At 45.4% G+C, this 27,118-nt stretch overlaps 1 protein-coding gene across 3 annotated transcripts in view; it reads left to right on the top strand.

The window, feature by feature from the left end:
- Positions 1–27,118, top strand: part of CACNA1D (calcium voltage-gated channel subunit alpha1 D) — a 160,261-nt gene that overhangs the window by 51,312 nt on the left and 81,831 nt on the right. For 2 of the 3 annotated variants that reach the window (XM_008054924.2, XM_008054925.2), the window contains exons 6-12: positions 921–1,090; positions 16,536–16,623; positions 17,966–17,992; positions 21,762–21,922; positions 22,980–23,205; positions 23,351–23,558; positions 26,338–26,458. In XM_008054924.2, the coding sequence (XP_008053115.1) occupies positions 921–1,090; positions 16,536–16,623; positions 17,966–17,992; positions 21,762–21,922; positions 22,980–23,205; positions 23,351–23,558; positions 26,338–26,458 (1,001 nt within the window). Of the gene's footprint in view, positions 1–920; positions 1,091–16,535; positions 16,624–16,887; positions 16,948–17,965; positions 17,993–21,761; positions 21,923–22,979; positions 23,206–23,350; positions 23,559–26,337; positions 26,459–27,118 lie in introns of all 3 variants that reach the window. The other variant, XM_008054923.2, reaches the window with a different exon arrangement.

Raw genomic sequence — 27,118 nt, forward strand, 5'->3', positions numbered from 1 at the left:
ATAAAATTTGTGTAATCGTCCACTTGACTCTCAGACTTGCCTGAGCGAATGTGGGTTTTGTATATATGCATAGATATAGGATTGCACACATGGTGGAAGGTAGAGTAAACAGCCAACAGTTGGGAACATTTACACTCTGCCAAAGCCTTTCCAGGGCAGGTGTTCCCATAAATGGGCAATAAATCATACTGCCTCTTCCCCTCCTGTAGGGGAGACTTTTGGGGAAAAAAAAATTATGACTAGTAGCAAGGGTTAAGAAAAGTAGTAGTGCTTCATCAGTGCTCAAGTTCCCATCTGGGAAGGGTGAACTGGGCTATGAGGTGCGTCTGCCCCGACCCCATCCACTGTTCTGGCCTAAACCTGCAGGTGGTGGGGAGAGGAGCCTCATGTGGGCACTGGTGAAGACTCAGAGCTCTTGGTTTGGACCAAGGGGTCAGAACACAATATGAATGCAAAGTTTTGTCCAAAAGTGTTGACGGAGCTCTAAACTTGGTTCTCTCTTTGACCACAGCCTGGCCCACTTGGGTCCCTTCTCTTTGACGTGCGATGCCAGGTGTCTGAGGAGGCTCTGGGGAAGGTAGAACGTCTCTGAGTTCAGGCCTCCGGTTGGGGGATGTCAGAGGCTGGCCATGTTTTCGGCCTAGGCTCCTTGGGATCACTGTCATCCTGAAGGGAGTTCATTTTCTAAGAAACAGTGCATGTGTGTTGGTGTGGTCTCTGTGACTCTGACACCCACGATCTTGCTTAGGAAGACACTGTCTTATGTCCTGTACACTTGTGTGGCTCCCATTGCTGTGCTAATGTGGCTGTACTCAGTGCTGTGTGTCCTGCCACAAGACTGTTGTGCAGCAGGGGGGTGGCTCGTGATGTAGGTCCCCGAGGGTGTCCTGACATGTACTTGTTGTCTTTGCCTCCCTCAGAGAATTTTCAAAGGAAAGAGAGAAGGCTAAAGCACGAGGAGATTTCCAGAAGCTCCGGGAGAAGCAGCAGCTGGAAGAGGATCTAAAGGGCTACTTGGATTGGATTACCCAAGCAGAAGACATCGATCCTGAGAATGAGGAAGAAGGAGGAGAGGAAGGCAAACGAAATAGTACGTAGTGCCCTTCCTGCCCCTGACTAGACAGACCTAGAGTGCAGGTCAGACACCTGGCAGCAGGCAGTCCTTGCCTCTGACCCTGTCTGTGAGTGGGCTGATCTCCCAGCCATCTGTTTCCTTCTGCCGGCACACATCACAGAGAGCAAGTGCATTGATGCTGACTCTGGATTTCTGCCTGAGGTTTGGGGTTTAGGTTTGTGTTTAGTAAGGCGACTTTATAGTTGAGGAGGATCATACAGACTCACTGTCGGCCTCAGGAATTCAGTAAGCCTGTGTCTGTGTGGGGTGGTGAGACATATTCATCTTGCGCCACAGGAGAGGAAGTTGTGGTTTCCCTCACCTCAGAGTGAATAGTGTTATTGGACGAGAATTTGAAGAGCAAGGTTCCTCTTGACTCTTACTCTTGTGCTGCCTGAAGTGGTTTCTACCTGTGCTGTCCGTACAAAGTCCTGGAAAAAAAACAGCTCACCATTCTAGGCAGTTGTTAAGGAATCACTTGAGTCAGTGATGGCTGCTGTGCAGCCCTCTGCCTGACACCTCACACCGTGACTGGGCACCCTGGAGCACCTTCTGCAGGAGGCAAGGCCTGATAACTCAGTCAATCACTGGAATTAATTGCCGTTGTCAACCACGATGTCTCTTACCATATACTTTTCCCACAGCCATGTTCTTTTTCTTCCCAGGGCCATCTGTGCCTCAGGTAAAAGTGGAAATTGAAATCCAGCAGTGCATTTGACTAGATGTTTGTGATTTGTTTTAAATCTAGAATAGCTGATAGTGAGGGTTGAGGACATATTTCAAGGGCATATGTCCATCGAGAGGCCTGGGGCTCTGAAGCCAGCCCTCCCTTATAGACAATGGCTGGGCAAGTCCCTGCTTGAGCAGAGGCACTCAGATGTCCTGCACTCAGCAAGGCCTGGTGCTGGATACCAGAGAAACCCCAAGATGGAGAGTACGAGGTTTGCTCCTTCTAGGGAGAGGCAGGTTGGCTCACAAATAAATGCTGCCCATGGAAGCAGAGCTATAGGGTGCATGAGGAGGCAGACATGTACCTCAGGGCCTGAGAGGAGGGATCTAGGGCATGACTGGGGGCCATTTTACCTAAGCCTTGGAGGATGGATGGATGGATTCAAGTATGACAGTTCATGTCAGAAGAAACATTCTGACCTAAGGAAATAGCGGGAGGGGGCATGGAGATGGCCAAAGGCCAGGTTTCAGAGAGGAAGTGGTGGGTCATGCATCTGACTGGAGTGCAGGGTGTGAAGGTCAGGATGAGCCACAGCAGGAAGAATGGGTAACGTGTGTCTGTGCCTCTTCTGTGGGTTGTGGAGTGTGGAAGCTGAAGGACCCATGGTAGGGGGGATTCCTGACAGGGATGGTCTTTACCTTTCTTCTGACTTGGACTTCTGTGAATCTGTGCTGCTGTGGAGAGGAAGTGTTTTCTGTTATGGGGACGCCTGTGACTGGCTCAAACCTGCATGCTGATAGGGAGCCGGCAGGCATCAGGCCTTCCTCCTCTCCTGTTCCCTGCATCTTGCCAACTCAGGAAGGGACAACGCTTTATCACCTGAGGATCAGAAGACTGTGGGGAGGATTTCTAGAGCTGGCTGTGCTGTTGAATGTGAGATTGTGAAGTCAGAGCTTATAAATGGATGTTCATTTTGGTCCCAAGCTCAGTGATATGCCTGCAATTAGATGTAAAGAGGGCGTCTGCATGACCTCATCACAGCTTTCCCCTGGGCGATGGAGCCAACTTGAACCCCATTGCCTCCACAGAGCGTCTGTATCTGCGGTATTGCTGGCAGCAGGCTGTGTAGGTACAGCAGGGGGATGCTTGCCTGACCCTTTCTTCTTCACTTGCAAACTTCGGCTCGGATGCTGACCTGTCTCAGAGGTCTGCCAGCCACCTGCCTCCCTTCTTCTAAGCCCACTGTGTAGCTTGGTATATATAAGCCAGAGAATGCATCTTTCTCTGCTAGTTTAGCTGTGTCCCCCAGGGAACTGAGTGAGGCCCTCTTACAGGTCAGTGGCCTTTCGTCTCTTCATTGCTCCTCCTCTAGAAATAGTCAGGGATCCATGTTCTAGTGTTGTTAACGTCAGTTGTGGTGGAGTTTATTTTTATGGCCTGTGATTTCAGGAGTAAGGATTTTCATTGAATTTAAGGTGTACTGTAAGGGGTATTTTATCTCAGCCCAGCATTTCCTAGGTTCTGCCACTGTCTGTAAAGAACCTGACCAGGTAATGACAAGATCAGTGCCTTTACCTTTCAGAGAACTTGCCATGAGGGAAAGATAGAGAAGCAATGGCTTAGCATAAGACAGGATGGAGAAGCTGGCCCAACCATCTGCTGGGCAAGCTTAGAAGGGTGCCATGATACTGGCAAGTTGGAGTGGGTGGGGACGCCAGGAAAGCTCTGTGGATGAGCAGCCTTTAGCTACAGAGGGTGAGGGCGGGAGCTTTTCAAGCTGAGGAAATGGCACGATTAATCTACAGAAAGTGACAAATGCTCAGGACCCTTAAATGCATGACTTAGTTATATAGTCAAGGAAAGAAACAACACCCCTTTAAAAACCTCATAAGTCTCCAGAATTAACTTTGTAACTAGGGCTTCCAAACCCATAAAGCTGCACTGTGTGTTTGGAATATCAGCAGTATTGTTTCTGCTATGCACAGTGATGTGTGACTCAAAATGATTAACTAGCTTAATGTTTGATCCAGAATAGCAAATATTTCTGTCGTGCACCCTTGTTCTTTATTGATCTAATTTTGCCAGGTGCTGGGGTTTCCTGTAGAGCGAGGCTCACAGCGCTTCCCAAGTCATCAGATTTCTAGAGCCTTGATGATTAGGATTTTATATAAAGGTGTAAATCTTAGACTTTGGGAGCCATTATGAGATTTGACTGACTTAAGAAGAGAGCCCCAAGCCTCCTCCAATGAGGAGAAGGGGAGCCTTCCTGAGCATAGACCTTGGCAGCCTTCTGGAGAAGCCAGTACTGTTGAGGTTTTCCTGCGGTCCCCCATGGCTGCCTGCCATTTTCTTCCCATCATAGCCAGAAAACCATGGGAGGAGGGGGTTTCAGTGAGGCTCATGTGGTCCTCCTCACCAAACTTAGTCATGGATTTACAACCTGCACATGCCAGGTCTGAGGCCATCTCTGTGCATCTGATTAGCAGGCAGTAAAAGTGCAGGTGTTGCCAGTGCCAATGTTACAGTGTTAGCATCCTCCTGGGGATGTGAAATCATCCCACGTGCCTTCCACCAAAGCCCTGCTCCTATATTACCTCTGGGGAAGGGGATGGTGCAGTGCCTTGGGCTCCTGGCCATATCTCCACTGGCTTAGGATGCCAACTCTACTGGTTGCCATTTTCACCTGGGTCCTGCATATGAGTTGGATAGTTTCCTTCCAGACCTTGAGGAATTAAGAGACAGTATGAAAAGAAACCCTTCCTGATGGTCAAGCTTCCATTTAGGTGAACAAAGGAGGGTTGAGGGAGTTATTAACAGCAGCTAGCCATGAGCTCATAAGAGACAAAGGCTTGGGCTGGACGGCATCTTGATATCTGCTTTCCTGCAATTGGCTGTAGTTGAGTTTTGTGACTTGGAATTTGAACTTCAGTGTTAGACAAATTACCCATCATCTCTGAGCCCCACTTTCCTTGTCTGCAAGAAGGGGGATAAAGATATATCTGCCCATGGGGCTGTTGTGAGGACTGAATGTTTTATGCTGATAGGTGTTGTCGACAGCTGTGATACGTGCTACTGCTCTTGTCACCAGACACCAGTAAAACTTGACCTAAACAGATTTTTTTTTTGGAATAAATTTTGGGAGTATGAGTGCAGTTTTGATACAGGGATATATTGCATAGTGGTGAAGTCTGGCTTTTAGTGTAACCATCACTTGAATAATGTACACCACATCCATTAAGTTATTTCTCATCCTTCTTCCTGTTGCCACCCTTCTGAGTCTTCGGTGTCTATTATTCCACTCTCTATGTCCATGTGTACTTATTATTTAGCTTCTACTTCTAAGGGAGAACATGTGACATTTGACTTTCCTAAACAGAGTATTTTTGAAGTTTCACTAGACTGCTAACCATCCTTAGGGTGGTCCTTTTAGGGCCATTGCCCTATATTTTTCTATTCAGAAGTTGTACGGTTCTCAGTGGAAAACAAACCTGTTGACTTGATCGATTTTGAGATAGGGTAGCACAGCTTCTGGAAGTTCATTTCTAGTTTGTCCATGCTTGTTGTCAGAGAACAGATGTCACATCAAGTACTTGGAGATGTGCTCACATTATCTTTTCTCTCTGATCTGCTAAATGTCACTGCCTGCATCTGCGGTGCCCAATGCTGGCTGTACATTATAATCACCTAGGGAGCTCAAATGCTTCCTGATGCCATACTCTACCCTCTAAGACTGATTAGTTCTGGGATGGGAGCCAGGGATGGCTCTTTTTTGTTAAAGCTCCCTGGAGGTGCTAGCATGAAGCTAGGATTAGGAACTCCTGAGTTCAGGATGCTATCACTGTTTCAGGCATTCACTTGGAAAAAGGGGACAGGCCATCAGGTTGCTAACTTAACTGTCTAGTAACTGTGACAGGTAGCTTTAGCCTTTGTACATTCATGGACTATATAAAATGCCAATTTCATAAATTTGCTGTTAGAAAGCTGGTGTTACACCATTATTTGAATGGACAAAATCCTTTGGAAGTTAGTTCCTGAGCATTTGGTAAAATTTCAAGGATAATTTATTTAACTTTTTGCTGAGATTCAAGTTTCTTAAGAAACCCTGCCAAATCTCAAAGTGATTTTTTTAGACATATGCAGCTGCTTCTGAGTTAACAATGGAGTTTTTCTAGGGCCATTAAAATCTGGAAGCCTAAAATTCTATTTTAAACTCTTCTCATTGTCGGTGATTAGTCTTTTTTAAAAAATAGCATTAAAAATAATGAAATCATTTTAAAGGAAGCTCATTCTAAAATTCTGGCCAGAACAGCAGGCAGTTTTTCTGTGGGAAGTATTAATGATCAATAATCTCTCTAAGTGGGGTAATTTGATGCTCAAAGTAAGGGAAGGCATATCCGAAGCTCTGAATGACCCAAAGGAGAGCCTCTCTTCTGCCACTTCTTCAGAGGTCTAAAGGCTGTGGACACTGGCCCTGTGTGCCTCCCCTGGGACTCTGCTACCCCAGGGCTTGGTACTCCAGGTTTACTCCTTTTGTATGTGCTACCCGATGTCTCTGATTGCAGTGTTTGCTTTGGGAGTGGCAAGAAAGCCTGGATGGCATGGCTGCTTACAAACATAAGGCATGATGATTTTCTGGTCCTATTTAAGATTGTGTTTTGAAATTTTGACTTGTAAAATTGTTTCCATCACAATTACACTACTTCAGGGCACAAGTTCAAAATGGAAAATACTTGTTTGTCAAAAAAAAAAAAAAAAAAAAAAAGCTGTAAAGCAAACAGCAGCAGTTAGAGTGGCATATGGTTAACATGTGTCTAGGTCAACTGCCCTCTCTGGAGAACTGGGAAAGCTGACTGGGGGTGGGGAGTGGGTAGTGCAGGGGACAATGGCTGGACAGTCTTCACTGGGGTGGCACTGGGAGTAGTCGTCTGGCCCAGGCAAACTCTCTCCACTGGGGTGGTAGAAAGTAGTCGCAATTTCTAAAGGCACCTTCACTTAAGCCTCATAAGAGCTAGTGAGAGATGGACTTAGGGATCCTTGCCCCACCATGTAGGTAAAGAGGAGTGGACACTCCAGTTAGCTCTGCAGAGTCCCAAGTCAGGGTTGTTTTTGTTTGTTTATTTGTTTTTAATATATTTGAATCACAGAAGCAATATTAACCCACTGTAAAGAAGTCACTTAATATCAAGGTATGTAAAGTAAGAAATAAAATTCACTCTTCTCCTAAGAAGAAGCCAGACATAGCAGTTGGGGCCTGTTCTTTCAGATCTCACTTTATGCACAGAAGAACATATGATTTTGCATAGACAGCATGCATGTAGGTTCCACCATAAGATGCTCAGCACAGATATTTTTCATTGATCTTTATGCCATAGACATATTTTTAAAGTATAATTTTAGCTATTTTCCACAAATTGCCAATATGAAAACCACTTCAGTGGACTCTGTACTTTAGAGTATATGGTCCTCTACTTGACAGCAGTTGTCAGAGCTGCCATGTTGCACTTATTTGTGTGAAGGTCTGATTAATGTCTCTCTGCTACAAGACTGTGACTTCATGGGGTCAGGAACAGTATCTGCTTCTGCTCTCCGTTGTATGGCTGGCTCCAAGCACAGTGCCTGTCACACATATGAGCAGTCAATTATTTGTTGAATGAAAGAACATAGTATAATAACTAGCTCTTTTCAGGTGCTTTCTGAGCGCTGTGGGTGCATGAATTTGTTATTTTTCACACAACTCTATGAGACAGGAACTTGATAGACGAGGAAACTTAAAGCACAAAGAAGTTAAGTAGCTTTCAGTGGCCACGTGACTGTTACATGGCAAAGCTGAGATTTCAACCCACACTGTACCACAGTCTGCACATTAACCACCAATGATCCCCACAAATGCGTGCTCCTGTGTGTGCATACTCATGTTCACATTCTTGTGGGTGAGGTTACAAGAAAGGAGTTTGCTGTGTCAGAAAGGATGCCAATTTTAGAAATGTGTGTGCCAGTGCCATGCCCCTGCACCCTTGCTGACCCCAGCATTCTCTCTGTCACCCCACGCACTGCACTTCCCTGGAGCATGTGGCCTTTATCCCAAAGACTAGCTGGCTTGGAGCAATCATGGAATCATGGCGTTAGAAGGACTTGGAGATCCTAGAATCGCTTTTCTTGTGTCATGGCAGAGTTGCAGTAGTGATGTTAATCATAATGGCTGACCATGCCTTGCCAAGGCTGAGCACATTGCTTATATACCTTATTTACTGTTACCTTCTACAATGACCTTATGAAGTACAGGTACAACTACTACTGACAGGTGAGAAAACTAAGTCTTTACAAAATTAGGCACCTGTCTGCAGTCATCCAGCCCAGGAATGGGGCTGCTGTGATGACACCTGCCTTTTCAACTCCCACCTGTCCTGCCCCATATGGCAATGCTAACTGGGACCACACCCAGTCAGAACCCAGGACTCCTGACTCCCTCGAAGCACCTTTTCCCTAACACCCTCCTTAGATGGGAGACCAAACACTGGAAACCTTTGCCTAGTGTGGGTCAACTGGTTGCTGATTTAGAACAGGTTTTGAATGATGGGGGTTGTGAGTGATAGCTACAGAAAGCGCACTTCCCTCTACCATTCAGACCCTGAGCTAGATTCCCCGCTGGAGGAGGACCAATTCAGGGGTATGTATCTGAAGGCAGAGTCCCTTATGGTGAGGCCGCCTCTGGCTCCCTGCTCTGGCTGCATCTGGTCCTGCAGCCGGCCTTCCTCAGCCCCTCGTTTGGTTGTGCTTGCTGCCCTCTACTGCATATTAACACAATTGCCTGTGTTCAACCCGAAGGGGTCACAGTGGCTGACTTGCTAAAAGAGGATAAGAAGAAAAGGAAGTTTTGCTGCTTTCGCCAACGCAGGGCTAAAGATCACGGTAAATGATTGTGTCTGAGGTTTCTTTTCAGAAGACTGTCTCCCAAAGATCTCTGATACCTTTTCCTACATGTAGGCATTGTGTGAAATGCATGTGCCGTGTGGTGTGTTTGGAAGATGCCTATATTTTTGTTGCTTGATTTCTTTGAAACTTGGTCATGTTGTCTTCTTTTCTTTACCCAGAATGTGTGCTTTCACCAAGAAGACAGCTTTGCAGTTTCCTTTTTGTTTGAACTGTACCTTATAAAGAAGCAGCTGAACCAACTCAAAAAATTTATTTGATTCAGCATGAATATTCTTAGACTGGAAGACAGGCTTTTAAAATACTTCTCCCTAAATGATGTTTTTAAATTTAAACTGTTTAGAAATTCCAATAATGTTATTTAATTGATTTCTACCCCTTACCCTCCAACCCAGGTTTCATATTTCAAATGACTTGTTGGTCTTCCAGTCTCTGGCTGGTTTGCCCAGGACTGTGCTAAAGCTTGTAGTGGCGGCTTCAAAGAATGAGATTAAAAATAAACTTCTGAGATCAAAGATTTGGGGGTGCTTTCCTTTGTAAGTGAGAAAGGGCTCATGTAGGAAGGTTATGTTTCCAGTTATGTCCTATAATAATGGTAGGCATACCCCTCATCAGAATCCCTGCAGTAGCTGTCGGATCCATCCCTAGGCAGGTGGAGACATAAGCAGATGGCTCCCTGCCCTGCTCTGCCCAAGTCATGGCTGTGGTTCAGCGGCAGCACAAAGCTTAGACTGTGCACACTGGTACAGTCAACCTAGTTCTACCACCAAGATCAGACCTGATCACACAACTCTGGCGGAAGAATCTGTTTGAGAAGACTCAGCCTGCAGGGACATGAAACCAACTGCTAAGGGAGCAGAGGAGACACCTTGCACTGACTCATTTGAAGTGGCCTTTGCCCCCTTGTGAGAATGCTGATCTCAGAGGGTATGGGCAGTGGACTGGAATGACCCACAGACGGTCTGACTGAGGGTTACTTTAGAGTTTTTCACTCATCCAAAGGCCTAAAGGTGGAAAGGAATGGAGAGACTGTCAGATGGAAGCCCCTCATCACTCAGTACACTGTGTGAGAGAAGGGGTAGAGGTGGGAGGAACTTGCCTGAGGTTGGACAGTGAGTTAAGGGCAGAGATGGGCTGACTTATTTAGCTTTCGTGTTTATGAGGTGTTTATGAACGGGAGGCTGGACTTGATGAAATTGTTGAAGACCTCTGCAAGAATGAGTTTCTGCTAAGCTGGAAATATTGTCATGGACCAAGGAAAAAAATGTCTGTAAAGACTACTTAGGAGCTGGGCATGGTGGCTCATGTTTGTAATCCCAACACTTTAGGAGGCAGAGACAAGAGGATTGCCTGAGTCCGAGGGTTTGAGATCAGCCTGGGCAACTTGACGAGACCTCATCTCTACAATAAATAAATACAAAATTTAGTTGGCATGGTGGCGTATGCCTGTAGTTCCAGCTACTTGGAAGGCTGAGGCAGAAGATCACCTGAGCCCAGGAGGTCGAGGCTGCAATGGCTGTGAGCATGCCATTGCACTCCAATCTGGACAACAGAATGAGACTTATACTCAAAAAAAAAAAAAAAAAAGAAGAAGAAGAAGAAGAAAAAGACTGACTTAAGAATGGAGCTCTGGGTAGGCTACCAGAAGGACATGAATGGTTACTGTTCCCAGAAGAGAAAATACCCCTCCTTGGCCAACTCTCCTGAATGGGGGCTTGGGCTTTGTGACTTTTTAAGGATTCTTGTGGCTTCTCTATTAATTTTCTGTGATCTGCAGGCAGAGGAAGCAGCAGATCTCAGAAAGCAGCAAATTTTCAGGAAACTTTGAGTGGGGTTTGTCTTTTGTTGCCTGAAATACCTAGGGTCCCTGAGAAAGGACCCTGACACTGCTGGCATCATGTGGGGTGAAAGCCCTTGTGTGGTTGCTGTGTCGCCCGAGTCACTGGGCATACAGAAATAGTTATTGTCTGGGCTTAATTCTTGCTTGAGACATGGAAACCTTGGTCTGGCCTTGACCTACATTCTCTAAGAAGAGATTGGCTTCTTTACAGCAATGAGAGGCTCTTACCCTGTGTTGTCTTAATGTGTCACTACTGGCATGTGCACATGCCTTCAGGGGCTGTCTAGGATCCTTTTGGACTTGACAGACATGTTACATTTTGGTGTTGCTCATGCTTGTCATGAAAATAAGATGAAAATGCAGAATCTTGGTGTCAGATCCCCTGTCCCCTAGGAAGGCAGCCACGACTCTGCCAGTGCTCAGCGGTCCAACCTCACCCCCTGCCCCTTCCTTTGAAAGGAAAGAATGGGATGCTTTAAGGCTGCTGGATCATGGAAGAAAGTGCTAAAGAAATCCCTGAGTGTGCAAGAAAGCCTGTTCTGTGGAGAAGAGCAGAGGAGTGAGGCTCTGAGGCCCAGGACATCTGTGAACCAGTCTGCTGATGTGACAGGTGCCAGAAGGAGTCCCAGGGAGCTCGGAGCTCAGTGTGACATGTGGCAAGCCTTCCCTTTGGGCTGCTGTGACGAGTGGACCTGGGGTCTCCTGTGACTGCCTGAGGCCCCTACAGTGCTGTGCTGCATCCTACTCCCTGGGGCATTCTGCCTGGAGGGCATGTGATATCAGTTCTCCTGGGCAGGCTGCTGGACTCCTGGTTGCCCTCCTGGTGGTGGTAGATGGGGCCTCACAGTACTTCTTGTCCCTTCTCTGCTTGCAGAGCTGGGGGAATGCAAAGGAAACCCCCTAGTTGCTGGTAGTAAAACCAGACAGCTTGTGGGTGTTTCTGCTTTCCTGTAATTATAGCAGGTCAGAGGTAAGTGGATCTTAGAGATGATATTGTCCTACAGCTCATTTTACAGATCAAATAACTAAGCACAGTGTGAAAAAGAAACTCGACCCCTTATCGCCTGATGATGAGAATCAAACGTTTCTGACATCTCTTCCAGAGTCTTTGACCTCATTAGCCTCCATCGCTGAAGGAAGTTGGTCTGAGATTTTGAAATGCCTGTTAATGATGAACATAATTTTGAGGCTGCTGTTTGGAAACCCACGCATAGACTTATTCACTGTGTGTGTGCATGCACTCATGTTGATTTGCCTCTGAATTCACAAGCCAGGCAGATTTGGTTGAGAAGTACGTTGTCCTGCAGAGTAAGAGTAGATGGAGAAATTTCTACACATCGGTAAAAATGCTATTAGTTGTTCTGGCCTGAGAAATAATGTTGTCCCCTGATTTATTTTGTGTGACATTGCTCATGATGGTTTCCAGGCACAGTGCAAGATCTCACAGAGAAATAATGTGACCACACCTCCAGATAATGCAAACGCATTGAAAATTCTCGTTACGGTCCAGGCTGTGCAGGGCCACTGTCTGGCACCATCTCCTCACCCCCAGTGGCACCCAGGGCCCCATCTCAGTGCACCACACTCTAAACCAAAGGGTCTACTCTGGAGCTCACAGTACTTGGAATAGATTGCAAAACACAGACCTGAGCTTCTCCAGACTTTCATCAGGCAAACTGCAGTGCTAGTCAGCATCCTGTTACAGATAACAGGCTTGTTCTGATGCCTGGTTTCACCCATATGCCCTGAAAATAGTTTTCAAATTTGTGTGTTTGTGGGTGCGTGTATGTATGTATGTGTGTGTGTGTGTGTGTGTGTGTGTGTGTGTGTGTGTGTGTATCTTCCCCACAGCAAAGCTCTAAAGTTCTCTGGAATATGTCAGGGAAAAGACTTTATAACTTCTCCACATACTTATTTCTGCAGAAGGGGACTGGTGCCTGTGGGTGACATTGGGAGACAGGTGTGAGGGGTCTCCCTGTACTTCTGGTAAGGCCCAGCCACTTTTCAGTACTTAACACTGAATCCCCTGCTGAAGGGGACGTAGTGGTCACCCTGAATGGGGCAGACACGATACCGAGGAAGCCAGTAAGGAGGTATGCATGTGTTCCAGTAATTTGCCCATGGGTTCACTTATGTGGGTTTTTATAACTCTTTCTGGTTGAATTTTTGTAAAATTCCAATAGTCACCAGCGCAGCTTGATTTTTGTACTATCCCCAGCCACTGGGATTATTTCTTGGAAGATCACCTGGTTATATGCCAGGTCTCTAGGGGTTCATAAAGTTCATCAGAAGAGCAAGCCAACCCTGATGGATACTAGACCTACTTGACTTTCTGGAACTTTTTGACTTGTTTTAAGTGCACACCAACACCAAAATGTATGCCAGTATAATTCAGAATGTACTGAGACCACGGGGATGGCATGTCCTGGTGGGAAGGATGATGAGTAGAAGTCAGGAGAGCTTTCTCAGTCTGAGCTATGTCCCAAGGAAAGTCACTAGTTCTCTCTGTGAAATCACAGAGTTCGTTCATATACTGTCAGAAGCCCCTTCCGGTTTTAACAGTCTAAGATTTTGTTTTGATTTTTAAAAACATAGATGGGATTCTGTTTTGGGCTCAGTGAAGTCAAACTCATATCAATTTGTTAACATTTTAAAAAAATGAACGCCTAGTGCAAGTGAAGGGTAAATATTTTAATTTTAACAAATGAGGTCTTTGGTAATACCCGCTGGGCCTGATTTTTTTCTATACTTTTGGAAAAGGAGGTTCTGTCTGTCCTGTCGTTGGGAGTGAGGATGAGAAGACAACAAGGCTTCCAGGGCCCTAGTCAGAGCTTGGCTCCCATACACAGATGCAGGGACTGGATCAAGGTCTGTTTCTAGGACCAAATAGGTGGCCGATTTCTGGCTGTTACTGTCCTCTTCCTCCTCAGCTCTGGCAGCATCATTCTGGAATAGATTATTTATTATGTGCCTGTGACTGGCTTGGTAGGTGTCAAATAATTATGACAGGAGAAGTTACCATCTCTACACAGACTGAGTTAGCCAATAACTCAGTTTAAGACAGAAAGGAACAAACCAAGAGTGATGATGGCCAAAGCTGACTCAGAAGTGTGGAAGGTTGCTCACACTGGATGCCCCCATGCGATGATGGACGTGGCCAGGGCAAAGTGACACTGGACTGGTTGCTTTGCTTCCAGAAAGTTCCAGGAGAGTTCTGAGACGATAGTCGGAATTCATGTCTGTGGGCCTCACTCATCATCCAGTGCTGGGGGCCCGACACCCTGCGTGCCTCATCTCACTTTTAGTTCTGCCAACAGCTTCCTGAGGAAGGTACTCCCAATTTTACAGATAAGGAAATGGAGGCGTGGGGAAGTCAGGTCACAAACATGGGGATAAACTTAGATCTGGCCAACCCGCACACCTGCTCTCGGTCACTCTCCTACCTAACCTGAAGAATGGAGTCAGCTTGGTCAGCAGGAGGACCCTTCCTTGCCCTCAGTGCAGTCCTGGCATGGTGCCTTGTGGCCACCATCCTCTCTTAGTTGCCATGTGGGGGAGTTCTGTTTTATTTCCTATTTTTCGCTCCAGTTGGTCTAGGGAGCAACTAGTACATTCCCCAGAGTTATATTAAGAGTTGGCATGGAGCCAGAAATGCAAACCGATGTCCTCCTTTCCCATAGGCCATATGTAATTTATCTGTTTCAATCAGATTTCTTGAAAAATGAAGCTTTAGGAATGAAGTGCAGCAACTGTACCAATACCTGTGTGAGACCCAGACCTGGAAGTAAAAAGCCACAAAGATTTAACCTGTTCAGAATTTTGCTCTTTTGGAAATAATGACTAATGTTCTGATATGATTAGCATTAGAACCATGAGATAGCAAATTGTGAGAGATGGAAACGATTTTAAGATGATTGTGGACTTTGCACCACTGTTCTATTGACAGGAAAGTGAGGTCTGGAGAGAAGAGGGAGTAGCCCTGGGAGAGTCAGAACAGAACCGGGCCTGCTGGTTCCCCTCATCCATTGCCCCGACTTCTGGTCCCCTCAGTCACTGTTGTACCTGCCAAGGCAAATATTGCACAGAGATGACTCATGGTCATATTTGAAAAGGGTCTCCCACTGTGCTTTTTCCATGTTGAATTTTATAGTCTTCTAGTCTTTCTGCTGAATCAGAGCAAGGAACAGTCGAGAACTGCATGAGTAGCTTCCTGTGTGTCTGTGTGTGTTAATGGAGTTTTTTGTTAAAGATTTTTCCATGATCAGATTGGGGAGGGGGCTGGTTTGTTTTTCTCTGGTATTTTTGTTTGTGTATGAAGTGGTAAAAAAGTGAATCGAGGTTTATAATTGGTTTATTTTAACTTAGGAAAGAAGAAAAAAGTTCTTGTAGGAGAGTACCAGTAGTGTAGTAGCAGTCTGCAATTTTATTCATGTAACCTTGGCTTTTGAAATCTTTGCCCAAATGTTTCTGGTGTGACTGTTGAGGTTCCTGCTCTGGCAGGCTCAATTTTTTGGGTACTCACAAAAGGAACGGAATCAGGAGTCTTCTTTGGTACCCTCAGAAAACTTATTTTTCAGATCTCTGGGCTCTTGGAGCCAGTTCCACTTTTATTCTTGTGGTTCCCTTCCTGAGGTCTCTGGCCTGGGCAGAGTCAGCAGCAGAGATGCAGCTCCTGTCCCACCTGGGCTGAGTCTCATAGGCTTCACCATGGCACCTCAGGCACCACTGCCATGGTCTACAGAGGAGGCTGGAGGAATCTTTGCTAAGGAGCCATGTAGGCAGAGCCCACAGGAGGAGGCTTTCCTGTCCACACTGTAAAGTCTGTAAAAACAGTCACTATAGGTCATAACTGCGCATCAGGAAAAAGAACACGTTTGGGTGTTTCTCCCATGCTTTGATCTTCGGTGACCTCCTCTCTTATGCCCAGACCACAATTAGTCATTCTTTATGCCAAGACTTTTGCACAGACCCTTGAAGTAGCTCTTTTCACAGTGAATGGAGTCTACTGGGGAGGGGCTGCCTTACCCTCACCTTTCAGGGAGGGAGTGTTCCTTTCTGTGCTTCCTTCACTGCCTGGGCTCCAGCACACTTTGTGACATTTATGGGGTTGAATCCAGTGGATAGGAAAAGCCACTCATGTCAGATGGTGGTTCTGGGTGGTCCCTGGACTTCCAAACACTAGTGGACATATTTCCAACATTTCCTCCACTTCTACTCTGAATCCTGCCATGGAGAAGTGAGATGTGCCCAGAGACCTCAGTGGCATGGGGACCACAGTCAGCTTTGCCCTCTGCTCACTAACTGGTAAAAACTTTTACCCTCTCCACCTCCTGCCCTGGAGATGATACTTTCCCTGTGCTCTAGTGCCAGCTTATTTGGTAAGAACTTTCTGCTTATTAGCTTTACAAGCTCAGCAGAACTTAGACATCAGATAAGTTAGCAACAGATAAGTTGAGCTTTTAACTTTTTAAAAAGGTTTTGTGCATGGTACCATCGTGCAGTGCCTTCCCACAGTTGCTCTCTCACTCGGTAAGTTTGAAATCAAGTATTTGTGAAATGTTAGGTCTGTTCACAGATGCTCTGTATATACCTGTTGGGTCAAGCAAAGATGAACCTGCAACGAAGATGTTTGCTGACTCCAGTGTGATCCTGGAGATCAGGAGAATAAGCTGGTGCCAGGCCCAGCGACAGGACTCAGTTTGGCCCCTTGGCTTCCTTTCTTGCGAGGTCTCTGGGTGGACAGAATTTCCTCCTGGCAGAGGATTTTGGGGACTTTCTCAGCAGATGGTGAAAGCACAGCCTTGCCTGCAGTGGAGGTGCCTGGCTACTTGGCACTTCTTTTGACTAAACAAGGCCTTGAGGCTCTTGTCAGTCTCCTCCGGGTTCCTGGAGTCTGTCTGGGGGCAGAGGTCCAATCTGGCCTGCTCCCAGGTGTGCAGCACCTCCAGTGTGCAATCTAAAGCCTTCTCTTCTCTCCACAGCTAGCATGCCCACCAGTGAGACGGAGTCTGTGAACACAGAGAACGTAAGTGGGGAAGGCGAGACTCGAGGCTGCTGTGTAAGTCTCTGGTGAGTGTGAGGCCATCATCCTCCTTCCCCTTCCTGTTGTCTCAGAGAAGTGGGTGGTGAGGAGGATGGTCCAGGGCAGTGGTACCCTGGAGCCATTGCCTTGGGTCAGGCGGGGCAGGTGGGCTCCCCCTATATCAGGTACTCTTCCTCCTGTGCCAGGCCCCTCGGGGCCCCAGCCTCTCACATGCATGCCTCTTCCAAGGAATTAGTCCCCACTGAGGTGAAAGAGGGTGGCAGTTAACCAGCTGCCGCTGTGTTCACTAGGTGCTGGTGGAGACGAAGAGGCGCGGCCAAGGCGGGGCCCTCTGGGTGTCGGCGGTGGGGGTAAAGGCTGATTCTCCTTCCAGTCCGGGTTTGGCATCTATGCTTCTGAAGAAGAGCTTGTATGGCAGAGTTGCTGACTAGAACATGCTACATATTTAAGTTATCCTTTGCTTATGGGAACTTCCCCACCTCAGACCTGGCCTGGATAACAAGGCCCTGTCTCCTCTGCACCTGGCACTTTTTCCTTGGAGTTCTGCACCACCCTCTCCTCTCAGAGAATGCCATCACATGAACACCCACTGGCTTTTCTCTAGATGACTTGGGCTGCAGCAGCTGGGGGCCAGCAGTGCAGAATGTGCCGGGCATTGCCCGCTTTGGGAAACCCTGTGCAGTTTAGTTTTGCTTTGTTTGCTTCCTGCTGGGATCCTTTAGGTCTTATCTCTGTAAAGCACAGGTGTCATTTTTAAGAGAACTCGATCTTATTCTTGGCAGAGTTTCATAAAAATGACGTGTCGCGGGAAGAATGCATAGTAGTTTATGACGTGATTTTTGCCTCCGTTCTCTTGCTTGGCCTCCCCTGCAACCTCATGAAGCAGTCAAGGAATGGGTTTGTCTTCCCCATTTTACAGATGAGAACACTGAGGTTCAAAAAGTCGTGCTGCTTTCTCATATCACCTGGTGGGTGAATAGCAGCAGCTCTGGGACTCCTAGTGCTGTTCGAGAGATGAGTGGCTGCATTGCAAGCAGGAGAGGCCCTGCTGCCTTCTGTTTGGGGTGGTGGGAGAAGAACCCCTGCCATCCTGCTTGTTGCCAGGAACACCAGGGGACCTAGCTGAGTCTCCTCTTGCCTAGGCTCTCAAGAGTGCTCAGCCTGCCCGCTTGGCACTGGCAGCACCTCGGTTTCTGCTCTGTCCATACCCCAGCTGGCCTTCTGTGGTAACCATATGGGTGCTAAGTCCAGGCTTCTGTGCATGGCTTTTATGGTGTCTCAGCTGAAATGATAGTGGCGGTTGGGGTGGCGGGGTGGTATTCAAACCTTCCAAACAGGAATCTTAACACTTTTTGGTCTTTCTTTCAGTCAAGCCATCTCAAAATCCAAACTCAGGTCAGTATCATCTTTGTGTTTTTTCTTTAGCCTGTGTGTTGGTTTCTTATGTTCTACCTTCTGAATTTTACGTAGAGTTGTGCTGGACTTGAGCTTTACCCTATGGTTGATGGCATTGATACCAAGTTTCAGTCAGTCCATGGAACATGATGAGCCTGCCTTGGGGGGATAGTGTGATGGGTGCTGAAGATCTCCCTTAAGACAAACCAGCAAGACAAAACATGATCACAAACTTTTTTTTTGCCTCCTAATTGATTCTTCATATTCTCTCTCATTTCTCTTTGAGAGATACTACTTGTCACTTTCCTGTTTTGTTTGCTTCCAGTTTTTCATAGAAAGGAGACTCAAGAAGTCTCCTAGGGAACTCATAATATTCTGTTTCTTGAAGTGGATGCAGGTTACATGTTCAGTTGGTAAAACTGATTGAACCACATGCCTAGCATTTTCCATGTAAGCACTATTTTTCAATTAAAAACATTTTACCACTATATATAAACAATAACTTGAAATCAAAAAAGAACTTAATATAAAGCCTAAAACCATGAAAATTCTAACAGCAAACATAGGAGATCATCTTTCTGCCCCTGGAATTAGGCAAAGATTTCTCAAGATACAGTACCCACTACACTGTCTGTAACAGAAGAAAACTGATAAATTGAGCATCATCAAAATGAAAACTTCTACTCTTCAAAAGAAAATAAAAAGATAGCCTCAGACTTGGATAAAAAGATTTGCAAACCATTTTTTTGGGGTTTTTTTTAGTTGGAGTCTCACTCTGTCACCCAGACTGGAGTGCAGTGGCCGCTCCTGGCCACCGCAACCTCGAACTGCTGGGCTCCAGTGATCCTTCCGCCTCAGTCTTCCAAGTAGCCGGAACTACAGGCATGTGCTACCATGCCTGGCTGATTTTTTGATTTATTGTAGAAATGAGGTCTCACTGCCCAGGCGGTTCTCGAACCCTCGGGCTCAGGCAGTCTACTCACTTCAGCCTCCTAAAGGCGCAGGATTACAGGCTGAGCCACCGAGCCCGGCTGCAAACCATATTTAATAAAGGACTGGTACCTAGCATATATAAAGAATAGCATACAAAGAATAGTATCGATAAGAAGACAACCCAATTAAAAACGGGCAGAGATTTTAACAGACGTGTTACCAAAGAAGAACTGTGGATGGCAAATAAGCACATGAAATGGCCATCAATCATTAGGAAAATACAAATGGAAATCACAGTTAGCTATCATTACATACCTATTAAGTGGATCACATTTAAATAATCTGATAATATGAAGTTCGGACAAGGTTGCTGATTAGTCAGAATTTTCATACAGTGCTGGGGGACATGTCACAGGTGTTAAAAAGTAATTTGGTAGTTTCTTATGAAGTGTAAGTGCATATTTACCATATGACCCAGCAATCCCCCTTCTAAGGTGTTTATGTAAGAAGACTAAAGGTGCATGCCTACACAGAAATTTTCTCCATGAATGTGTATAGTTTTATTCATAATTACCCCAAACTGGAAATAACCCAGATGTCCATCAAATGTGAATGAGTAGATAAATTGCAATTCATTCATATGATAGAATACTACTTAGCAATAAGAAGGAGAAAAACAGCTGATATGTATAGCAGCACAGATGAGTCTCCAAAGTATATTTGCTAAGTAAAAGAAGCCAGTCTCTCAAAAGGCTACATGTTATGCAGTTCTGTCTTATGTGACATTCTGGAAAAAAACAAAACAAAACAATAGAAACAGAAAGCACATCAGTAGTTGTTTGGAGCTGGGGGTGAGGATTGTGGGTTGACTACAGAGAACCATGAAGGAACGTCTTTGAGTGATGGAAATATTCTATATCTTGAGTATGTATACTCAAAAAGAATAAATTTTACCATGTATAAATTTTATCTCAATAAACTTGACTTTTAAAAAATTAAAATCCCTTCTGTGGCTCCCTTTTGCCAAAGGGCACATAAATGCCTTCATCATCTGGCCCCCAGCTCCCCATCTGCCTCATCCATTGACATTCCTCCCATAGGCTCCATGTTGTAGCTGTAGTCAGCAGTTTTTACTTTCGGAGGTACCACACGCTGTTTTTTCCCACCTCCATCCCTTTGATCACGCTGTCTCCTCTGGGTAGAGTACCCTTCCCTCTGCCCCCTGGGTACCCAACCATCTTACTCATCTTCAGAGAAGTCTTCCATGACTCTTCCAAAAAGCATTCATGATTCCTTTCTCTTTGCCCTTGGGAATAGTATTGGGTGTAGATTTATGGTCATAATATACCACAGCCCTGTATGCGTTTTAGGGACAAGGGCTGTGGGACCATGACTTCTTCATCTCCATCTGCCCAGCACCCGGATGCATAGTGCTCAGGAATGCTGGTCTCATGAAAGAAAAAGGCTGGCCATCCAGGCTCTCAGAGCCTAGTGAGGGGCAAGGTGGGGAGTACCTCAGGATTCCAGGGGATGAGACAATGAGGCTTCTGGATTTGGGAGACACTTGTGCCTTGTCATCCCAAAAAACCAGGGCTGGGTCTTTTTTAGACCACTCTGCTTATGTGTTCTGAATTATGTATCTCAGGAGAAGACCAGCTGTCAGCAGGACATTCTAGTGCCCTCAGTAGAGTTTGTTCGGGTCATCGTGTTTCTAGATGTTCTTTCCACTGGAAACTGCATAGCAAGAACAGTAACAAAATGCATCTTGCTCTACCCAGGTCTTGGTGAAGAACTGGCACGACTCTTTCTCTGCTCACTTCCTGGGTTACAGATTTTTTTTTCTGCATAGCAGCAAAGCCAGGACTGCATCTTGGACAGCCTGGAGTCTCTTGACTCAGGTCCCACAGGAAGTGCCCCATTGCTGCCAGTGAGGCAGCACAGCCTGGAGTGAATTGGCTTCACAACTAGGCTGGCCCTTCCCTGGGATCTGGGTCTCTGAGCTGTAGTTCATGGAGCACTTTCCCTAACCATCCCCTTGTGGCAAGGAGGTTTTCCACAGGGAGACAGGCTGAGGGAGAGACTTTTTTCTCTAATGACAAATAGGAACTGAAGGTAGGTGGAGGACATGCTACTTGTCTGTTTGGCTCAGCTCATTTTATTTTTATGAAAACACGATTCAATATTGGCTTTTCTCTTAAAGGTATATTTTGAGCATCACTAGTTAGAAAGGGCACCTGATGACTCAGAATGAAGACTCATGTTCTACTTAGCTCTGACAACTCTGCCAGGCTCTGGAGAAACCTTGGAGATTTAAGAAAGGGTTGAAAGATTCCCTAAAAGGAAAACTGTGGTTTTGGAGCACTTTGCTGCCTGATAAATTCTGTATGATAATTGAGATGCTGCAAGAGATGTGCATAATAAGCTAAGTGGCTCTCTGCACTGATGGCACGAGCAGATCCACGTCCCATATGGTGGGAATATGAAACGCATCTGTGTGCAAGCACAGTTCTGCATCTGCACCTGGATCTGTGCATATCTAGATTTTCTAATCTGCTTGAGGGCCGCATACAACAGATTCTGGGGTTCTCTATAAGCCATAGAGAAGGAAACTGATAGCATGGTCAAGTCAAGAGTACACTTTTAAAAGTTGTATTTTAGGACCGACATACTTTCATTACAAGGCCTGTTAATTTCTACACCTTTCTGTTCTCATCTTTCTCTCCTGCAGTTCCACCCTGATTGACCCCCAACATTAAAGCCAAATGATTTTTCAACCACATTTATTGGGATGCTCAGATATCTGTTATCTAGGGAGTAACATTTGCTTGTCTTTCAGTCGACGTTGGCGTCGCTGGAACCGGTTCAATCGCAGAAGATGTAGGGCTGCTGTGAAGTCTGTCACATTTTACTGGCTGGTTATTGTCCTGGTGTTTCTCAATACCTTAACCATTTCCTCTGAGCACTACAATCAACCGGATTGGTTAACACAGATTCAAGGTACAAGTAGAGGCCATTCGTTTTTTCCTCTGAATGAGAGGTTCCCGTGGCTGTCCAACTGTTGTTTAGTGTTATCTGACTGGTGCGCGTAAAGTATTGGAACATTTCTAGTAAGGACTAACTTGGAGAGGGTAGAATGACCATCTAAACACAGGCAAGCACTAGAGTGAGGATGCAGTCTGTGCCATGTGGTGTAGCACCTTGGAGCTGATTTACCAAGCACCTAACTGTCCTAACCCTGAGATAACTTAGAATCAAGGAGTCTTGGAATTGGAAGGGACCCCATAATCCTTCTCCCTGCCCCCATTGGGGAAGCTTTACTTCCTCCTGTAGTACTTTTAGCAAATGGTTTTGGGTCCCCTGTTTCGAATGTCTCAGCAAAGGACTGTGGAGTGCTCATCCCCAGAGACAGTTCATTCTGGTTTTGGCACTTTGATCTGTTGAAAAGTCCTTCCTTACATTTCTGATTGCTGGTAAGCTTATAATCCTAGTTATAACAAATTTATGCAAAGAAGCATGTTCTTTGCATTAAAGAAAGCCCAATCCTGCTCATATGGCAGTCAGATCTACTTCCTTCTACCTCTTCAGCTTGCTCTGTGGTATTTTCTGCTATTAGGAATAACACTGATGGGGACTCGTTCTGATAGCATGGTACAATAGCAAGATCAGGCAGGTCTTTTTGTGTGTGATTGGAAGAAAAACATATAGTGTGATGGTCTCAGTGCAGAACTGTGGCTTTTTAGACCTGGAACACTTCAGAGATTGTGATAAGCTGCCTCTCGCCCTATTTTGTAGTCAGTTAAATTGAGGTCCAGAAGAATCAAATCACTTCTCAAGAGTCACAGACCTAGGTAGTAGCAGAAGCAGGACCAGAGCCTGCAGACAAACAGACCAACAGCATTAAGTCCTGTTTCTGTCATGGGAATGGCAGCAAAAAGAGGGACAAGTTATTGGTGTATTTCCTGCGGGGACTGATGAGAGAGAGGTGCAAGGAGAAAAGAGAAGGGTGAGTGTCTCGCACAAGATCCTGAAGACAGGTGCCTCTTTGTCTTTCTAGATATTGCTAATAAAGTCCTCTTGGCTCTGTTCACCTGCGAGATGCTGGTAAAAATGTACAGCTTGGGCCTCCAGGCATATTTTGTCTCTCTCTTCAACCGGTTTGATTGCTTCGTGGTGTGTGGTGGAATTACTGAAACGATCTTAGTGGAACTGGAAATCATGTCACCCCTGGGCATCTCTGTGTTTCGGTGTGTGCGCCTCTTGAGAATCTTCAAAGTGACCAGGTAAGAAAACATGGGTCTCTCTGCAGGTGTCTTATGAGTGTGAGGTGGTAGCCAGTCACGTCCCTGGCCAGTTGACGTTGGGCTCTGTCCTGCACGTTGTGCTCCGCTGAGCTCTGTCTGAGCTCACTCTTGTCTTGACTTGTAGGCACTGGACTTCCCTGAGTAACTTAGTGGCATCCTTGTTAAACTCCATGAAGTCCATCGCTTCACTGTTGCTTCTGCTTTTTCTCTTCATTATCATCTTTTCCTTGCTTGGGATGCAACTGTTTGGCGGCAAGTTTAATTTCGATGAAACGCAAACCAAGCGGAGCACCTTTGACAATTTCCCTCAAGCGCTTCTCACTGTATTCCAGGTGAGTTCTCCCTCCATCCACTCCCTGAAAGGCACATCATGAGCAGCAGGGAGACACCTCTGCCTTCTTGTCTGCTCACACTCAGGAAGACAAAAGAGTTCCATTTTTGTTAATGATCTGTTCCCTAATAATACCCTAGTACATTTTGTACCATTTAAGTTATTTGTTCTGTATCATTTACCAGCTATCCATGTGCTGTGATTTAATTTTTTTAAGACCACTGGCTATATTACAAAACCATAAATCAGAAAACATTTTTCTACACTCACATACCCATATTTATATTCACACACATACTTCTCCCCAAAACTTTTTGATTGATTTGTGTGAGGTTTCTGTGACATAGACTCTAAAATTCTCTTGTTCTTTGCTAATTTTTGATCGCAGGCAAGTTTATATTCTTAGTTATCACAGATTTAGCAAGGAAGTGCATTCAGAAACCTCCGTGCTTTGGTGTGCAGTCAGAGGAATTACGATGATGGGAGTTGTGTGGCCATCGGCCCTTTCTGTCTTCCCTCCTGGGATGCAGTGAGGACATGGAGTTTGAGCGTAGCCTTGCTGCTGGTGCCTGGGTGGGCACCAGCTGAGAAGGGAGCACTGATTGCAGAGAGGCACTGGTGGCCCTGCCACTTAGAGCAGTAGCACACACTCTGACTCCCTGACCCTAAGCTGAGGTGTTCAGAACCCAACTTCCTTGGATAGAGCCTGACAGTGAAATTTGAAAGATCCATCTGTCCTTGTTACTTTTCTTGTGTGCTGTCAGAAGCAGAGCCCCAGAGCCCTGCCTCAGAGACAGGAGGCGTTGTGGAAGGGCAGTAGACAACTGGGTTCTGCAGTAGCCCATTTCATGCCCAGCTCTCTGATGGCAGACAAGTCACTTAGCCTTTTCTGAAGAAACAGAGACTAGAGAGAATGAGCTGTACAATTCTCTCCCACTTAGTCATTTTGAGGTATATAGAATTACTGCTGTAAGCCATGATTTTGTGTTTGAATTATACTTAAATTTTCACTCCTTGTTAGTCATTCTTTTTTCTAATTTCTTCCAGAGAATCTGGTGTCTTAAAAAAATGTTTGGTAGTGCATGCATATGGCACAAAATTCAAATTGTTACAAAAAGGATACAAAGTGACAGTTCTCCCACCCAGCCACTGATTTAGTGGTAGAGATCACCACCATTAAACAGATTCTTGTGAATTCTGAGATCTCCATTTGTTTGTAGATATAGCTCATTGACCTACCTCTGCCTATCGATAAATTTACACAGATGGTAGCTCACTGTTTTGCATCTTGCTTATATCATTTCAAGGTTCCTAAGAACCTTCCTGCTTTGGTCCATAAAAGGTTGCCCCCTCCTTTTAACTGCAGCATGAGCTCTGTGGTGCAAATGTGCCATAATTCCTGTAACCAGTCCCTTGCTGATTAGTGTTTACTTGTGTCTAGCCTTGGCCCATAGAAATAGGGCTTCAGTGGATGACCTTGAACACACAACATGGGACACGTGTGATAGTAGATCTATAGGATAAACCCTCCGGAAGTGGAGTTGCTGGTTTAGAGGGTATATCCATTTTACACTTTGACACCCCTGCCCACGTGCTCTCTTTACAATTGTATTAACTCCTTCTCCACCAGCAGTGTGGAGATTGCCATTGCCTTGCTGCCTCTTTCCATGGTGGGTAGTCATACTTTATGGTGCCTGACAGGTGAAAATGACATCTCACTGTGGTTTTAATTGCTATTGCTGTCATCAAGAAGGAAGGTGAATGTTTTTTATATGACTAAGCCATTTATAGTTAGTGACTTTTCTGTGAATTACTTTATCTTTTCAAATCATTTGCCTATTCTCTGTTTTGATTCACTACAATTTAAATTAAAAAAAACTTTTAAAGATATCTAGTTCAGATGAAGATAAAGGAGCTCTCTCTTTCTCTCTCTCTCCTTGGAAGATAGCATTACAAAAATGTTTGTCCATATTAACATGATTTTATTTCATGGTAGATTGAATAATCAATATCATCAGTAGAGGTTAAATGTAAAGACTCAGATGGTCCATCGTTTATTTTTTAAATAGATTATTATTATTGTTTCTAATAGAGGTGAAGTCTTACTATGTTGCCCAGGCTGGTCTTGAATTCCTGGCCTCACGTGAACCTCAGCCTCCCTAAGTGCTGGGATTACAGATGTGAGCCATGAACCTAGCCAAGCTGGTAGTTTCTACTCTTGAGTTAGTTTGTAAATTTTCATGAAACATTTAGAATTTCCTGCCTCCAAAATTTTATAAATACAATTCTTCATTTCCCCAGTTGATTAACCACATGAAATACTATGCAGCAGTTAAAAAGAATGAAATAGATAGCCTCCAGAGCACATTGTTAAATGGAGAAACAAGCCACTTGCAAAAATAATTCACATAGTCTGATATTCTTTAAGTCTAAAAATTCAGGGAACACACCAAGTGCTTGTTTTCTCTGAGTGGATGTGTATGTATTTAAATTCATAGATGAAAGTTCTGGAGAGACACACACCCACAGCAGGGGTGTAATGAAAAAAATAGAAGTCCTAAATGTAAAGTTCTTTTTTTTTCACTAAAATAATGGACTCATCTATTTGTGTAATTAAAAATACTCCTTTGAAAAATCTACGGGCTAACAGATGGATTGTTCAGTGCAAACTGGACAGTGAAAGACAGCTTAACCCAGGTCCAGACTGCCACAAGAGGCTCTGAAGTGGCAAGTGCTACTTGTGAATCACCTGCTGGCTGATACCAGTTCTTCCTTCTTAGATCCTGACAGGTGAAGACTGGAATGCTGTGATGTATGATGGCATCATGGCTTACGGGGGCCCATCCTCTTCAGGAATGATTGTCTGCATCTACTTCATCATCCTCTTCATCTGTGGTAACTGTATCCTTCAAGTCCACCAGGGCCTTGTGATTGTCAGTGTCTTGTTTTGTTTTTTTCCTCTGAATTTCCCCATGGGTGAGAGTGGTGATAGCAGCTGTAGCAGGGAAGAAAATGTCTTTACCTTGCTAGCTCAGTGTCTGCTTCCCTTCAGTGCTGCTGGGGATAGTATCATGTAAGCTGGGTCCCAGTGAGGCTTTGAGGGCACACTGGCTGAGGGAAAGCAGGCTGGGAGTAGGAGTGTGAGACGGTGCATGTGCTGGTACCAGTGTGGCCCAGCTCTGTGTCCTGTCTCCTGTACAGGTCCCAAGGGATGGCTTAGGGCAAGGCCAGCTGGTTCTCTGGTCATCATCCTTGGGAGGCTAGGGGTATAAGACCCCTTCCTGACCGATGGGAAACCATCTTCAGTGGTCCATAGCTCCTGCAGCTGTAGGATTGACCTGTAGCTCCTCTGAACCTAAATATGCTTTGCTTATCTGTCTGTCTTTGGCGATCAAGGGTCCATTGGCTAGCTGTGAAATTGAGCTGCACAACTTTTCTCTGACTCCTTTTTCTCTTTTTTCTCTGCCAAGAGGCACTCCCTCCTCCTACACTTCCGAAATTGGCCCTCAGACCTGTATTGGCCTCAATCAGACCTTTCTCGATCCTATAGACAATTGGTTA

The sequence above is a fragment of the Carlito syrichta genome, unplaced genomic scaffold (genome assembly GCF_000164805.1).
Source record: "Carlito syrichta isolate Samal-C Ts95f unplaced genomic scaffold, Tarsius_syrichta-2.0.1 Scaffold301617, whole genome shotgun sequence".
Lineage (NCBI taxonomy): Eukaryota > Metazoa > Chordata > Mammalia > Primates > Tarsiidae > Carlito > Carlito syrichta.